We start from the raw sequence: 13,951 nt of genomic DNA on the forward strand, positions 1-13,951 counted from the left end.
GTGTTGGGCATCTGGTGCTCGTAGTACTTTTGCGTGTACAGCCGGTAGCACTTGCCCGGTCGGGTTCGGCCCGCCCGACCGGCTCGCTGCGTGGCCTGGACCCTGGTACAGGGGTTTTGGGGGCGGGGAGGGCATCAGCGTTCCCAGCTGGTGGAGCTCGGGTGGCCCAGGCACGCCACGGCCCCCTCACACTTTCACTACTTCGTCATGTGTACTCCCTTTGGCATGCATGCGCTTGAACACAACGACTTCTCGTCCATCCGACCCTGCACCAAGCCTGCTTACCCCTGCCCCAACCCCTCCTTCCCACCTGGAGATGGGTCCAACCTCCAGGCGGTCCAACCCCGTGGCGGGATTGAAGTCCTTCTGCTTGGACATGCCGGGGTCAATCACGTACACCACCCCCTCCACGGTGACGGAGGTCTCTGCGATGTTTGTGGCCACAATGCAGCGCCGGGTGCCGGGCGGGGCGGGGCGGAACACCCTGGCCTGCGCTGGAGGGCGGGAGGGGGGGGATTCAGGCGCCAGCGGGACCTGTGCCAGCCTCAGGCACGGGCCCTGGGCAAGGGGAGGGCGCCGCCGGCCACTGCGCCGTGCGCCTCATCATCATTACCAAGGGTGCCCTGCACCCTCGCGAGGCCGCCGCGCCCTTCTCACACTCAAGATCCGACCCTTGCCTGCATGTCTGGAGGCAGCGCAGCGTAGATGGGGAGCACCAGCAGGTCCCCCGCCGCATCGGCCGGCAGCGCGCGCACTGCCGCATTCAGCTGGCACACCGCCTTGTCGATCTCGGCCTGCCCGGTCAGGAAGACCAGGATGTCACCTGGGGGTGTCGAGGTGGAACGAGGGATTCACCCAGAGTGCCCGCAGCCTGTGACTGGAGATGCATTACAGGCCCGCACCTCTCCAGCGCCTCAGCATGCTGCCCCGTTCCTCCCCCCCACACCCACCCTCCGACTGGTTGCAGTGGATGTCCAGGGCCGTGTCCACCGCGGCCTCCAGGTAATCTGCGCTGTGATCGTCCAGCGAATGCACAATCTCCACCGGGAAAGCGCGGCCAGGGACCTCGAACACGGGGCAGGCACCGTAGTAGGCTGAGAACTTCTCGCCGTCCAGGGTTGCAGAGGTGATGACCAGCTTGAGAGGGGGGTTCCTGGCCAGTGTGAGGGTGGGAGGAAACCAGGGCGGTTTCAGGGACTGCTAAGCGGAGGCTCGCCAAGATGGAGGCCCACGGGCACTCCTCCTCCTGCAAGCCATCCGCTGAGGGGCAGAGAGAAGCACATTGACGGCCCCCCGCTTTCCCCTCCCCCTCTCCGCTGGCCATCAAATCCCGGGGCCGCACCTCCTGGCCACCAGGTTCTTGAGTAGGGCGAAGAGGACGTCGGTATTCAGTGACCGCTCGTGGGCTTCATCCAGCACGATCACACCGTACCACGAGAGGGAAGGGTCGTGCAGGAGCTCGCGGAGCAGCGTGCCATCTGTCACGGTCGGGGAGGGCGTGCCCTGGTTGATGGCGATACCCGCAAGTCCCCGAAGAGCATCCACGGGCACTCAACGGTTGAGCGCAGACTGGGCCACCCAGGCAGGTTGTGTCCCGCTGCCATTGCCTGCCTGGCAGCGTCCCAAGGCCAGCATGGGGTGAGCGAGCACGGCCGTCCCTTCCCCTCCCTTCTTCAAACCCACCTGTCAGGTACTTGATCGAGGTCCTGCGCGAGCAGCACTCCTCGAACCGCACCGCATATCCCACCTCCTGCCCCACATCCACCTTCCTCTCAAAGGCCACCCTCCGCGCGACGGTGACGGCAGCCTGGGTTTAATTTGGGGGGGGGGGGGGGCCAAGCAATGGAGCAGCCGGTGCCTGCCTGCACTCAAGGGCGAAGAATCGAGGCACCCTCAGGCATCCAAGGGCCGCTCAGGGTCAGACAGACCACCAGTACTCACCACTCTCCGTGGTTGGGTGACGCCCACCATCCCGCCCGCCCCCAGTCCGGCATCCAGCAGAATCTGCGAGATCTGGGTGGTCTTCCCAGACCCTGTTTCGCCGATGACCACCACGACGGCATTGTCCCTCACGGCCTCGGCAATCGGAGTGGCAAATCGGCGTATGGGAAGCTCGAGCGGGTCCATGCCGGGCCAGCTGGGCTCCGCCGTGATCGAGGCCAGGCCGTGAAGAGGGAGTGGCACGAGCCGCAGCCCAACGGTGGGCCCCTCACCCCCTCAAGAGTGCTTCGATGAGACTGTACATGGAAATGGATCGTCCTTGTAATAATTTACAATAAAGGCAGATACATGCAGCCGTCTCTGGGTGCACCTGACGCATTATGCGCGCTGTCGAGGGGTGATGGAGAGGGCCAGATGAACAATTTGCGCTCAAATTCCATGCGTGATAGGAGATTACATCTCATTCTTCCACACGTCCTGAGTGGGTGGTGAGTAAGCCGGATAGTGGGGCCAGAGCCAAGCTATCTAGTAAAGCAGGGAGGTGGGGAAATAGATGAGGCCGTAAAGGAATCTTGGAAGCCTAGTCTCGACAAACTCTTCAATCCGTAGTCGCTCACAATCTTAGGCACAGTACCCTTGCCAAGTCCTTTAGGGCACGTGCACCGTCCCTGGAAGGAAGGGATTCTCCTCTGACGGCTTCATGTGGGAGAAGGCGTGGTTCACATGGCTGTGGCAGGCCTGTGAGAGGGGGAGTGTGACACCCGCATGAGGCACGCATCAGCAGAAAGGGAGGCGGGGGTGCGAAGCACGGCCTAGCAAGATGGGCTGCCTGATGCGGTCTGGGAGCCTGAATCTGGGAGGCCCAAACATACCGCCCCGGCCTGAGCATGGCTTAGGAAACATTTCCCTCACTGCAGGAACCGCGTCCTCCCCTCATTCAGCATCCAGCCCACCTCATCGGCCCTGACAGCCAGCAGGAGGTCCCTCATGGTGGCATCAGGGCTCAGCTGCCAGTACTTGATGGCGATTTCAGGCAAGGCCTTTTTCTCCCACTGCGGGATTAAGCCAGCGTCAAGGTCCTGGCAGGGGAAAGGGGACGAACGGATGGGGTTTCCCGGTATGGACAAGGGGCGCAGAGGGAGCACTTCCCTGCGACGAGTCCAGGCATCCCCCTCTCGGCCACGTGGCATGGGCGCATACCGGCAGCCTGTACCATCCTCCGTACCGCACCTTGATGCAGCGGGTGTAGGTCTTGACTGCCTCTTCCTCCAGATACCTGTTCGTACAAGCCCAGGGGAGCAGTTTGTAAGTAGCAGTGAAGTGACGAGACGAAGCATCCCCCACATCACGAGTTGGTAGGGTGTCTTCCTGCACGAGTGAAAATGCATACCTGCACAAGTGAAAATGCACCTTCTTCCCATCAGACAGTCTGTGCAGTGCACTCACCCGACAAAGCTGTGGCAGGTGCGGGGTGAGATGGTGTAGGCAAGGAGGTAAAAGTTGAGGAACACGCCTGCAGCATGTGATGGAGGGGGACGACCTAGCCTCTGGCCATCTCATCGCGCCGGGGGGGGGGGGGGGGGGGGGCTCTGGAGAATGAGGCGGCTCGTGCCAACCAAGACATGGCATCGCCAACTCTTCTAGCAGGTAGAATTCCCACACTCAAGGCATACGCTGGCCGCTGCCTGTGCAACTGATGCAGCTCCAACCCAGCGCCTGGCCCATCCGCCACGCACCCTGGCCGAGGAGCACGGTGCCCCTCATCAAGGGCCCAGGCTCCCTGAACTGCAGGAAGGTCAGGAGGTGCATGCGCTGCACAGGAAAGGGGGGGGTTGGGAGGGAGATTCGGGGACATGTTACGGGATGGCCGGTCAAACTCCCTGGGATGGCACACACATGCATGTGCCTTGAAGAGCAGTGCCAGGGGACGATGTCGGCCTACTGGACCGCCAGAAGGGTGACCCATTGTTCCTGACACCCAAGGTGCCCGACTCTGCCCTAAACCCCCAGCAAGCCAGCCGAGCAGCCGCCCGCACCTCATTCTCTGCTTCTTCCAGCAGCGTGTGGATCCAGCCCCGGTCGCGCTTCATGGAGCGCAGGGAGCGCATGTGGCGCAGCATGCCTGCGACGAAGCCTGGAACGCCTGCAGGGGAGCGGCTCTTGAATGCTGTCGAGATTCAGGGTGGGCAGGCTAGACATGCGCGGTGTCATTATCCCACCCCATTATCCCATGCCTCGTACCCGCCACGGTCTCCAGGAACAGAATGCGGCGCAGCCACCTCTCCTCCGTCATCTGGTGGCCGTACCCGGTGGCCACATCGAAGAGGGAGCGCATAGCCTGCACCCCGTAGTAGCCCGCCTTCTCGAAGAAGGCCTTGGGTACCTGGTGGTGGGGCTCCACGCTCTCCACATACTCCTTGCTGTAGATGGGCTGCATGAGCCAGTAGCTCTTGTCCTTGCCACCCGCCTCGGGGGAGGAGGCGGTGGCACGCAGGCCGGGGTGGGGCATCACGTTGTCCGCGGCATTGTAGGTGGAGTGGTCCTTGGGGTCCGGGGTGCTCAGCTTTTCCGCAGACGCCGGCTGCGCGCATGGGGTGGGTGTGCGAGGAACCGTTGTTGCGAGGGGGGGGATCTGGATGACATGATCCCATGCGGGATGCATGCAAAGTTCAGCGGCCCATCTCTACCCAACCGGCCTGCACGATCCTCTCCTTGCCTGAGCCGAGAAGCTACGAGTTAGGAAGGTCGCACCGCCGCGACGCATTTCCCATAAACCCGCCGACTCCTGAATTGGTTTCCAGATGGCGGGGGCATTGCATGATCTGGTCAAGGTCCGGGAGATGGCTCGCAGCATACTGTGTGTGTTCAAAGGCCTAGGTGTCGATGGAATCTGGTACACACACGGGCGTGCTTCAAAGCACTCGATTTACGGCGCCGAACCCCCCAGGGTGCTGTGATGAGGTGTTTGAAAATGATGTATAGTCAAAACAATATGAGCTATAATGCTGTATTTTGTCTGGACCCCGTATGGATGTCACGGCGCCTCGGACCCCGCACTCACGAAGAGCGATGACGTTATATTAGGGCACATTGCCCCGGCGGGCTTTGACTTCGACCTCATCGCTTGGATTGTTCAGTTCTAGATCCACTCTCAAATCCCAGTCGGGGCATCTGCGTTCATTGCATTTTGGGGCATAGGACGTGCGCAATGCATGCCAGCTGATGCACTGTTCAGTACGAAGTCTCGACTTGCTCCTGACACGGTCAAGGGGGCAGTGCCTTTGTTAGAACCAGGCGTGTTATTCCATACAGTATGATTCGCGATACGCTCTCGGAGGACATAGACGAATGATGCATCCCGGGTTCTGGGTTCTGTATTGCCTCGAGCCCACAATCGACCGCATTTTCATGCCACATCTGTAAGTCCTCACCCGTCCGGATTACTGTTGGAAGCACTCGCCTCCGAGCACCAGCGGGCCGCGCATGACGCGCAGCTCAGAAATCCATGTGAATGTCCATGACGTCCAGCTGCAGGATGGTCACAGGCATGCCCAGCAGGTCCCCCAGGCACGGGACCGTGCGCCCCAGGTCGCCTGTACCAGGGACATTGCAATGAGATGGTGCTCACCTTCGAAAGGGGGCCGTTCATCAGCCTGCCCTTTCAGGGCCAGCCTGATTACTTCAGGCATCACTTTACAGCCAACATCTCCACACCCGCCCCTCACCGTGTACGAACTCCTTGACATACGTCCCCGATTGGGTGCGCAGGCCCAGCAGGAAGCACGAGGAGGACGGCACCGACCTCACGCGCATGCACACAACGGTCCGGGGTCGCACCAGGTTGGCCCGCCTGTGCAGCACCTGCACGTGAGGAAGCGGGGCACGTTTGCGTTGTCGCACAGCGCGGGCGCGGCCTGGGAATCAGGGTTCCCAAGCTTCCAGGAAGGCCTTCTTTGGTAGCTCAGGTGCCAGCGCACGGCAAGCCATGAACCACTCATGGCCGCAACCACACACGTAAATATCATCACCAAGGACCCCCTCCCCCAACCAAATACATGTCCACCCCCTCACCCGCATGGGCGTCTGCTGCTTAATCACCAGCCCCTGCCTCGCCTCCAGCTGCGCCACCTCCTGCTCGCCCACTGGACGCGGGGCCCAGCACAGGGCCACATACGACTTCTCCCGGTCCCCGTCCTCGGCCTTGATGGCAGCTACCTCGGCCGGGGTCAAGACGCGCAGGCCTCGCACGCCCACGCGCCCCGCCTCGGCCTCGTTGATCCCACGCTCCAGGTCCAGGCAGGCGCCATGGTCCGGCGGCGCGCGCCCCGCGTCCCGCAGCTCCAGCGCCCAGGGCCGGCCGGTGCCCAGCATGCGGACGTCCATGTCCTCGCGGCCAGAAGAAAGGAAGGAGGCGTCGGAGCAGCGCAGGCCGGGGAGCACCACCGCCGCCAGGCGCTCCTCCAGCGAGACCCCCCCCCGGCGCTCGCCATCGATGAACCAGGGCGACTGTGGGATGTCGCGCCCCAGCTTGGTGTACCGCCCGCCCAGGTGGAAAGGGGCGCGACAGGCGCGCAGGCCCAGCGTGGCGGGGGCGGGCGGCGGGGCCAGGGACGCCGCCGACGCGGGGCAGGCGCTGAGGAAGGCCGCCGGCGTCAAGGCCGCCAGCTGGTCCACCAGGCGGGCCGACGCCACCATCGCATCTGCATGTGTTTGGGGATCGGGAGTGTGGGATGATAAGTTGGGTGGACGATACTGGAGGGAGTGCATCATGGTCTTGGAAGGGGTCCTAGGTTCCGCAGCCTTCAGGAGGCAATCACTTGGATGGCCCAGGGTTACACAGCAGCGTCTCACAAGTAAACATCCCAGGGGGTCATCTAGCCTGCCATTTCCCTGTACTTCCCGCCAAGGTCCCTCACCCAAAACCCCACCATCTGTACCCTGGTCCCCTCTGTCACCCACCGGCGGGGACGATGTCCTGCTTGCCGTGCCGCCGCTTCCCGGTGTGGCGCCGCCGCCGGCTCTGGTCCACCTGCTGCTGGATGCCCTGCGCCAGCCAGGCGCCCTCGCCCGCAACGCCCGGTGCGCTGAGCGCCAGGGTCAAGCGCAGCCCCGCCCCGGGCGCGCAGCTCGTCCCCAGCACGGCCTCCAGGGGCGGCGTGAATCTGAGGCGCAGCGCCTCCTTCAGGTCCACGTAGGCGCCGGCGCAGGCGCCGGGGTGGCGGACGGCCATCGCCCGAGCGCGGACGGCTGCGGCCGCCGGCAGGCTGACGTCCAGGGAGAAGCCCTGGCCGACCGGGACCTCGTACTTGTCCACCACCGCCTGCACGGCAGGCTGGAGGCTGGCGCTTGGCAGGCTTGCCTCCCCGTCTGCATGGGGTTCTTCCTGCAGGCTGCCCAGGCAGAGAGGGCACACCGGCCCGGGAGAGGGGGCGCCCATGCCAGTTTTCAGGGCATGGGTCTGGAGCAGTGTCATGGTGGCGGAGGGAAGGTCTGGGCTCCCCTCACCCAGAACATCCTCCAGGGAGCCGGTGTATGCATCTGCCGTTCTGCACCCAGAGTGCCGGAGCACGCAGCGCCAGCAAGCCTGGGGTCAGGAGGGAAAGGTCATGAGGCAACAGCATGCACAATGTGATTGCAGCGCGAACAGTACCTCTAGCTCCATCCAGCCTCCCGGGCCATGCATCAGACACCTTGATCTCTTCTAAAGTCGCAATGAGCTGGAGGTGATCATCGCCGTCCATCGTCCAAGCCGGACCGGCCGGGGCGTGGAGTTTGGCGAGTGCTGCCCACCATGCACGTTGGGTGCACTTTGCTACAGGGAGCGCATCAAAGGCACCCTCAACAGGTTTAAGAATGCATGTAGATGGATTCGTATATTGTGGATGATAGATTTGCCCTTGCTATCGTAAGAAATGTCGCCAGCAGTGCTCTGGGCGCGAGTTGGGCTTGGTCCTGACAGCGTGGCACTGCACTCGTTGTCCTTACAGATGTGGACTTCTGGTAGCAATTCGGACTACCGTCGGATGTAAGTATTGACATCCTGGCACTCTTCACATTCGCCTGCGGAGTGGTGTTGCAAATCAGCGCTCTGCCCAATTGCCACCCAAGAAACCAGTGTCCGGGAAGTCCGGGATGGCCACCCTCGTGGCATCCATGGCCCTGCGCGTGCAGATTCCCCGATCCCAGATTTTCCGACACGGAGTTCTGCACCCGTATGCCCGACGCTCGCAGTTCTGTGTCCGCAGCGCGTTGCCTCTGTCCAGACAGGCCTTCACCAGCACCCTCCACCCATCTGACATCCGGCCAAATGTGTCCGGGGAGCTCGACCGCCCACCGGCCAATAAGCCGGCACATGGAGGTATTGAACTCATCATGGGGCCTATGTTTGCCGGAAAGTCCAGCGAGTTGCTAAGACGCGTGGAGAGGCTGGAGGCGGCAGGGTTGACGGTGGCGCTGGTCAAGAGCAGCAAAGATAGTCGCTACTCGAACTCGCATGTTGTCACCCACGACGGCGTGAAGAAGGTGTGCCGGTGGCAGAGAGTGTGTTGCTGGTAAGAATGTCTGTGTATTGTAAAGCCTCTAGTGTCTTCCTGTGAGGGTGGTGGATGTTGAATTGCATCTTGACCTCCAGTTTGTGAGACCCATGGCTTCACCATGGGCCAGCACTCGCGCCATCTCATTGTTCAGTGTCGACCTTCTGCAGGCCTGTTATGCTGTGCCCTCGCTGGAGGTGTTCCGCAGCATGGCAGGGGATCGCTGGGCCAAGTACCAAGTTGTCGCCGTGGATGAGGCACAGTTCTTCCCCGACCTCTTTCACATCTGCAGCTCGACGGCTGATGGGGAGGGCAAACTCTGGGTGCTGGCAGGCCTGGACGGCGACTTCATGCGGCAGCGCTTTGGACAGGTAGGTTTTGGGATGGAGGGAGCGGATACATCCTTGGGGGAGGCGTGCGGATCGGTGCTAGAGTGTCTGTGCCTTGATAGCTAGCACCTCGAACCGTGGGTGGAATTCCGGCCAGAAGATCTAGAGGATGCCAGCGACCGAAACGAGCATGTGTTGGTCTCCAAGAGGCACTGTCTGAGGCTGTTTCTGAGCAAAGCGAGTATGCAAGACATGCCCCAATTAGTTCACCCTCCCCACCTACAAAACGTGCGACAGATGCTGGATTTGGTCCCGCACGCAGACTCCGTGACCAAGCTGACTGCACGGTGCCAGTACTGCGCCCAGTCCGGGGTCACGACAGCCGCGCCCTTCACTGTCCGATTCTCAGTTGCCGACCAGCGGCAGGAGGTGGTGGGCGGTGCCGAGCGGTACGCGGCTGTGTGCCGCCAGCACTTCGGCCGGATGCTGGGCCACGATGCGGCGGCGCCCGAGGGTGACGCCGATGCCCAGGCGGCCACATGAGGGCAGGGACTCGGGAGTTGCCAATCCTGCCCCTTTGATCTCACTTCAGTCTTTCCACGGTTGTCTTGCCAGCCTGCTGCCCTGGCTGAATAGCCCCTCCCATTCTGCCAGCATTTCATGACACTTCTCCCTGACCTTGCAACAAAGTTGACGTTCAATGCCAATTCACGCGATGTGAGCTCCAGGAATTGTCGCGGTTACAGGGCCCCTGCTGGTCATGAAAGGGACTCCCTTGTACGAGCAGATGCCGTCTGCATCAAGAGGCGGGAGGAGTTTGTCAGTAAGTTCCTTTGTACCACTGCCGTGCATCATGGTAACAGCCACGACTCGTCACAATCCCAGGAGCCTCACCTGGAAGCACAATCAGGCTGGGCGCAATCTTCTCAAACTGCTTCTTTCGTGGGTTGAGCTGCGCCTCCGGCTCACGCGTGTACCTGAGTTGAAAGTTGGAAGAATGTTGATAGTTGGTCATGCCATACACGACGCCGATGCGGTACTTCCCTTTGGCATCAGTAAGCATGATGGAATCACATGATGCATCCCCTCAAGCGTAGCCACATGGCGCCCAGACTCGAATCCAGGCACCCCCCCCCAATGCAGTCCTCACCCCTCAAAGGTGATGCGTTCGCCCACCGGCACCCCCTCAGGCACGATGATGGGGTCCACATTGTCATGCGCATCGTTGGATGCACAGAGCACCTGTGGTTGGTAGGGTTGAGGGCGGATGCAGTGGTCATGGTGGCAGCGTTGCCAGGAGGTGCGGCAATCGAGGGCCACGCCACCGACACACCAGAGGCCCTGACACCATGTCCTCCTACCATCCCTTCTGAACCCAGGTGCCTACCATGCCGTAGCTCATCACGTCCCTCATCTTGGCTGGCTTGAGGTTGGTGACAACCACCACTGTTCGCCCCTGCATGGCCTCAATGGGCACAAATTTCACCAGCCCGCTCACGATCTGCAGGCAGGGTTGTAAGGAGCTGCACGTCAGGGCCGGGGGGGGGGGGGGGGGACGTGGCAGATCCTCCTGGGTGATTAGCAAGGACAAGGGCAGAGCACTTTGACACGCATGCACAAGGGTGCGGCATCGCCTCGGGCGGTGCCTCGCAGACGCATGGAGCACTCCTCGAAATAGGGATGGCACGCCACTTCACCTGCCGGGGGTTCTCCTCTCCCAGGTTAATGGTTTCCACATATAGTGACTCTGCATTAGGATGACGCTCCACCGCAACAATCTTGCCCACCCTATGCAAGGGAGGTGGAGGATACCAGGTTGAAGATTAGGGAGCAGGTTTTACCCGCCGAGTCGATGCAAGACCGTCTGCTGATGCAGTGGCTTTTGAGATGCAGCAATGCCACCACACCAACACCAGGTATCAAAGGCATGGGGACGGCAAAATCCTTCATACTCGTCAATGTGTCTCAGTGCACCGCACTGGATCCCACACAAACACACCAAGACAAGGCCTCTGCATACCACCCTTGACTCACCTCAAGTCCAGCAGATCAACCAGTGGTTCCTCGGCTGGGGCCGGTGCAGCCGGTGCAGCCGCCACCTGGGCCTCCTTGGCCTCCTTGGCCTTCTTCTCCTTCTTTGCCCGCGGCTGTTGCCCCTCAGGCCCTGTCGCCTGGGTCCTAGCAGCAGCCTTGGGTTCTGGAGCCGCCTTGGGCCCCTCCTTATTTCCAGCTGTTCCCGCAGCGGCAGCGGGGGCGGGCATTGGTGCGCTGGGGCCGGGGGAGGCGAATACAGGCTTGGAGATCTCCAGGTCCGGGTAGTAGCATGCGGGGTCGGCGGTGAAGTGGATGTGGTCGTACCAGCGGACCAGGTTTGGGAGTTGGGACCGCTCCTTGGGCGGCAGAGAGGACTGTGGGAGGGATGGGGTCACGTGGGCTTGCTGAGGCTGGGATAGGAGTGTCAGTGTGGGGTTGGTTCTCTCTGACAACAGTCCACTCCACAACCTACCTGGCGTCCGCAGGCACCGCGGATGCCGAGGAAGGGCACCTGCTGTGCATGACCCAGCATGCAACATAGCCGAGTGGCCCAGTCCTCACCAGGGCTGGCGCTACGGCGGCATACGTGACCAGATCAGCCAGCGTGAGTGCATTGCCGGCGATGAATGTCCTCGTCAGCAGGTGAGCATCTAGATCCGCCAGGTCTGCGGGAGTCACAGCCGGCAGGTCGCCATATTTCGAAACGTATTCCTCCACCTGGAGATGGGATGGAGAGAGGAGGGGTCAGACGATTCAAATTCATATCTTGAGATGCATTTCGTACACGGGGTCATGTCTCCAGCCAGGCAGTCTTTGTGAGCTGCTGTACACCAAAAGGCCGCACTGAATGTGGAGGATCCCTCAATCCCAGATATCACATTCACCATGCCCAGAACAGACACTCTTTGGGCCTGCCCACCTGGGTCTGAATCTCCTTGGGCTCCACTCCCAAGAGCTGGGTGGTCTGGGTGGAGAGTCCTGTCAGGAAAACAGCAGCCGCCTTCAGGGTACAGCCCGCGGTGCCCTCAGGTACGAGGCATTCCGTGGGGAGAGATTCGTCAAGGGTGATGGTGATGGCATCCGAGGTGCGTCCCACGCTCGTGACCAGAAATAGGAGTCGCCGAGCGGAGTCGGTCCGCACCGCGACGGTCGTGGTCATCTTGATGCACACCGGGTAGAATCGATGTATCTGCGAGGTGTTTATTGCCGCTGAACCTTTGAAGATGCCCTCAAGTGGCTGGCCACTGCCATGCTGGCGGTGTGTTGTGGGCCAGCTTTGGGCGCTTGCCCACGTGGGTCGCCATGCAACCATCAGCCTCCGTTAAGCGGGCATGTCCTCTGGTCCTGCATCGTTCCATTGATCGAAAGTGCAATTATTGCAATTTTGACAGTCCTGGAAGCGCTCCACCGGACCTGGGGTGTCCACCAGTGCCTGTAGCCGTTCGGTGACTTGCACACGATGTCGGCAGCACCCGACCAGAAGGTCTCGCCCCAGCTGCAGCAATTCATCATGGAGGAGCAGGCCAAGGTGAGTAAATATCGAGTGATCACCGCATGCTTGGCGCAGGAATTGGCGTCCTTGGGGCGCATGAGTCATCCCGGGCCCCGCCACCCCTCTGCACGCTCCTCACAGGCCCAACTTCAGCAGACGGTGGCCCGCCTGACAGACGAGTGCTGGGACAAGTGCATGGGCACACCAGGTACTGAAATGGGCGGATTGTACTGTTGGAGCATGGGTCGCAGTCGGCATTGTTGTCTGTGCCAGCCTCCATGAAGGGATGCTCACAGTCGCACTGCCTCTCCAAGCCCAGGTAGCTCTCTCAGCAGCAGGGAAACAGCCTGCCTCGACAACTGTGCTCGACGATTCCTGGACACCACCCAGTTCGTGGTCAAGTGAGTCGACGCCGATGTTGAAGGGAGGGGTTCTGCTGCTGGCGGCGCCTCTCAGATGTTTGGCCATGTCGCTCGACTGCCTGGTTGGCCCCACCCTCCGCCACACCCTCTTGGACAGTGCCTCCCGCAGACTCACCCATGCCCAGTGCCTGCCCTGAGCAGGTACTTCCAGAGCAAGGCCCAGGCACACTCTGGCGGTTTCTGACGCGCCTCGTCCCTTCCCAGGGCGCTTTATTCCCCACCTTGCCTGTGCTTCGCCGCTCACCCCGCACGTCATTCTTTCAACGCATGTGGGTCGAGCAGAGGGGCACTCATGCCCGTGAGCAGCGCACGAGTGCATGTCGTTCGAAACTCAAGAGGTCGGTACAGTCACAAAAAGACCAAGTGTGTATGTATGCATGGCTTGCGAGGGGAGGGGGTGGCGCGGCGCGAGCGCGGGCGAAGGGGGACAGCAAGGGAGATGGGTCTGGCGGCGAGACAAGCAGGTGGCGGGTGAGCTGTGGATCGCGCCCACGGGAGGCAGAGTCAAGAGACGGGGGGCCCGCGCTGGCGAGCCAAGGGAGGCGTGAAGTACTGTCGGATCGAAGGGTGAGGGTGGCGAGAGGTACTGTCAGACTGGTGCTGGAGAGACGAGGCCTGGACCGGGGGGCATGGCAGAGGGATCCAGCGCCACAGCCCCCGTTCGGGGGCAAAGGTCACCCGCTCCGCGGCACGCGCGCGGCCCCCGGTGCGGCCGGCACGCGCGTGAACCCCACCACCATGCGCCGGCAGAAGGGGCAGTGCGGCGGGCGCTTGCCCGCCTGGGTCAGGTGGCGCGCGCAGGACAGGCACAGCGCGTGCTCGCAGCCGGAGAAGGCCACCTCCACGCCCGCGTCCAGGCAGATGCCGCACTCCGCCTCCTCCGGCTCCGCGGTGGAGGCCTTTGGGCTGGCGGAGGGCGAGGCCTCCAGGCCCTTGTCCGCCGCGTCACCCAGTGCGGCAAACACGCGCTCGTCGCTGGTGCTGCGCATGCGCTCGCGCAGCGTGCTCAGCATGGTCAGCACGCTCTGGGACGTCTGCTTTTTTTGGGGGGGGGGGTGGAGGGGAGGGTCAAAGAGGTGTGCGGGTGTAGTCAGGCAGGTGCATCCAGGGAGACGCACTCCACCTCCCCATCCTGTTGTGCGCCTCCCTTTTCCTTCCCCCTCACCTCCCTGCAATCCCTCTAATAACTTCAATAACTTC

The 13,951-nt window shown here is 62.0% G+C and overlaps 7 protein-coding genes across 7 annotated transcripts in view; 2 read left to right on the forward strand and 5 right to left on the reverse strand.

Moving 5' to 3' along the window:
- Nucleotides 1-2,127, reverse strand: part of F751_1509 (putative pre-mRNA-splicing factor ATP-dependent RNA helicase) — a gene marked incomplete at both ends in the record, with an annotated part of 5,434 nt that extends 3,307 nt beyond the window's left edge. Inside the window, 8 exons of the mRNA XM_011400489.1 lie at nt 1-95; nt 311-423; nt 484-489; nt 672-823; nt 951-1,153; nt 1,343-1,478; nt 1,684-1,807; nt 1,942-2,127. The exon at nt 1-95 is cut by the window's left edge and continues 929 nt beyond it. Coding sequence (XP_011398791.1) covers nt 1-95; nt 311-423; nt 484-489; nt 672-823; nt 951-1,153; nt 1,343-1,478; nt 1,684-1,807; nt 1,942-2,127 — 1,015 coding nt within the window. The remainder of the gene's footprint in view (nt 96-310; nt 424-483; nt 490-671; nt 824-950; nt 1,154-1,342; nt 1,479-1,683; nt 1,808-1,941) is intronic.
- Nucleotides 2,128-2,589: 462 nt separating this feature from the next.
- On the reverse strand, nt 2,590-4,755 carry F751_1510 (Alternative oxidase, mitochondrial; the record flags this gene model as incomplete). Its single annotated transcript, XM_011400490.1, has 8 exons — nt 2,590-2,679; nt 2,895-3,020; nt 3,172-3,217; nt 3,388-3,454; nt 3,678-3,753; nt 3,978-4,084; nt 4,183-4,522; nt 4,693-4,755. The coding sequence occupies 8 exons, from the start codon at nt 4,753-4,755 to the stop codon at nt 2,590-2,592; spliced, it is 915 nt and encodes a 304-aa protein (XP_011398792.1).
- Nucleotides 4,756-5,436: 681 nt separating this feature from the next.
- Nucleotides 5,437-7,378, reverse strand: F751_1511 (Putative tRNA pseudouridine synthase Pus10; the record flags this gene model as incomplete). Its single annotated transcript, XM_011400491.1, has 5 exons — nt 5,437-5,534; nt 5,667-5,802; nt 6,013-6,468; nt 6,616-6,641; nt 6,901-7,378. The coding sequence occupies 5 exons, from the start codon at nt 7,376-7,378 to the stop codon at nt 5,437-5,439; spliced, it is 1,194 nt and encodes a 397-aa protein (XP_011398793.1).
- Nucleotides 7,379-8,322: 944 nt separating this feature from the next.
- On the forward strand, nt 8,323-9,346 carry F751_1512 (Thymidine kinase; the record flags this gene model as incomplete). Its single annotated transcript, XM_011400492.1, has 3 exons — nt 8,323-8,463; nt 8,645-8,845; nt 9,101-9,346. The coding sequence occupies 3 exons, from the start codon at nt 8,323-8,325 to the stop codon at nt 9,344-9,346; spliced, it is 588 nt and encodes a 195-aa protein (XP_011398794.1).
- Nucleotides 9,347-9,511: 165 nt separating this feature from the next.
- On the reverse strand, nt 9,512-11,996 carry F751_1513 (putative tRNA-binding protein; the record flags this gene model as incomplete). Its single annotated transcript, XM_011400493.1, has 8 exons — nt 9,512-9,597; nt 9,698-9,780; nt 9,954-10,045; nt 10,191-10,304; nt 10,501-10,591; nt 10,838-11,211; nt 11,399-11,554; nt 11,757-11,996. The coding sequence occupies 8 exons, from the start codon at nt 11,994-11,996 to the stop codon at nt 9,512-9,514; spliced, it is 1,236 nt and encodes a 411-aa protein (XP_011398795.1).
- A 300-nt stretch (nt 11,997-12,296) lies between these two features.
- On the forward strand, nt 12,297-12,935 carry F751_1514 (Mitochondrial import inner membrane translocase subunit Tim8 A; the record flags this gene model as incomplete). Its single annotated transcript, XM_011400494.1, has 4 exons — nt 12,297-12,365; nt 12,471-12,537; nt 12,649-12,730; nt 12,893-12,935. The coding sequence occupies 4 exons, from the start codon at nt 12,297-12,299 to the stop codon at nt 12,933-12,935; spliced, it is 261 nt and encodes an 86-aa protein (XP_011398796.1).
- Nucleotides 12,936-13,425: 490 nt separating this feature from the next.
- Nucleotides 13,426-13,951, reverse strand: part of F751_1515 (Putative E3 ubiquitin-protein ligase XBAT31) — a gene marked incomplete at both ends in the record, with an annotated part of 3,737 nt that continues 3,211 nt past the window's right edge. The window contains one exon of the mRNA XM_011400495.1: nt 13,426-13,785. Coding sequence (XP_011398797.1) covers nt 13,426-13,785 — 360 coding nt within the window. The remainder of the gene's footprint in view (nt 13,786-13,951) is intronic.

This window comes from Auxenochlorella protothecoides (assembly GCF_000733215.1).
Source record: "Auxenochlorella protothecoides strain 0710 unplaced genomic scaffold scaffold14, whole genome shotgun sequence".
Taxonomy (NCBI): Eukaryota; Viridiplantae; Chlorophyta; class Trebouxiophyceae; order Chlorellales; family Chlorellaceae; genus Auxenochlorella; species Auxenochlorella protothecoides.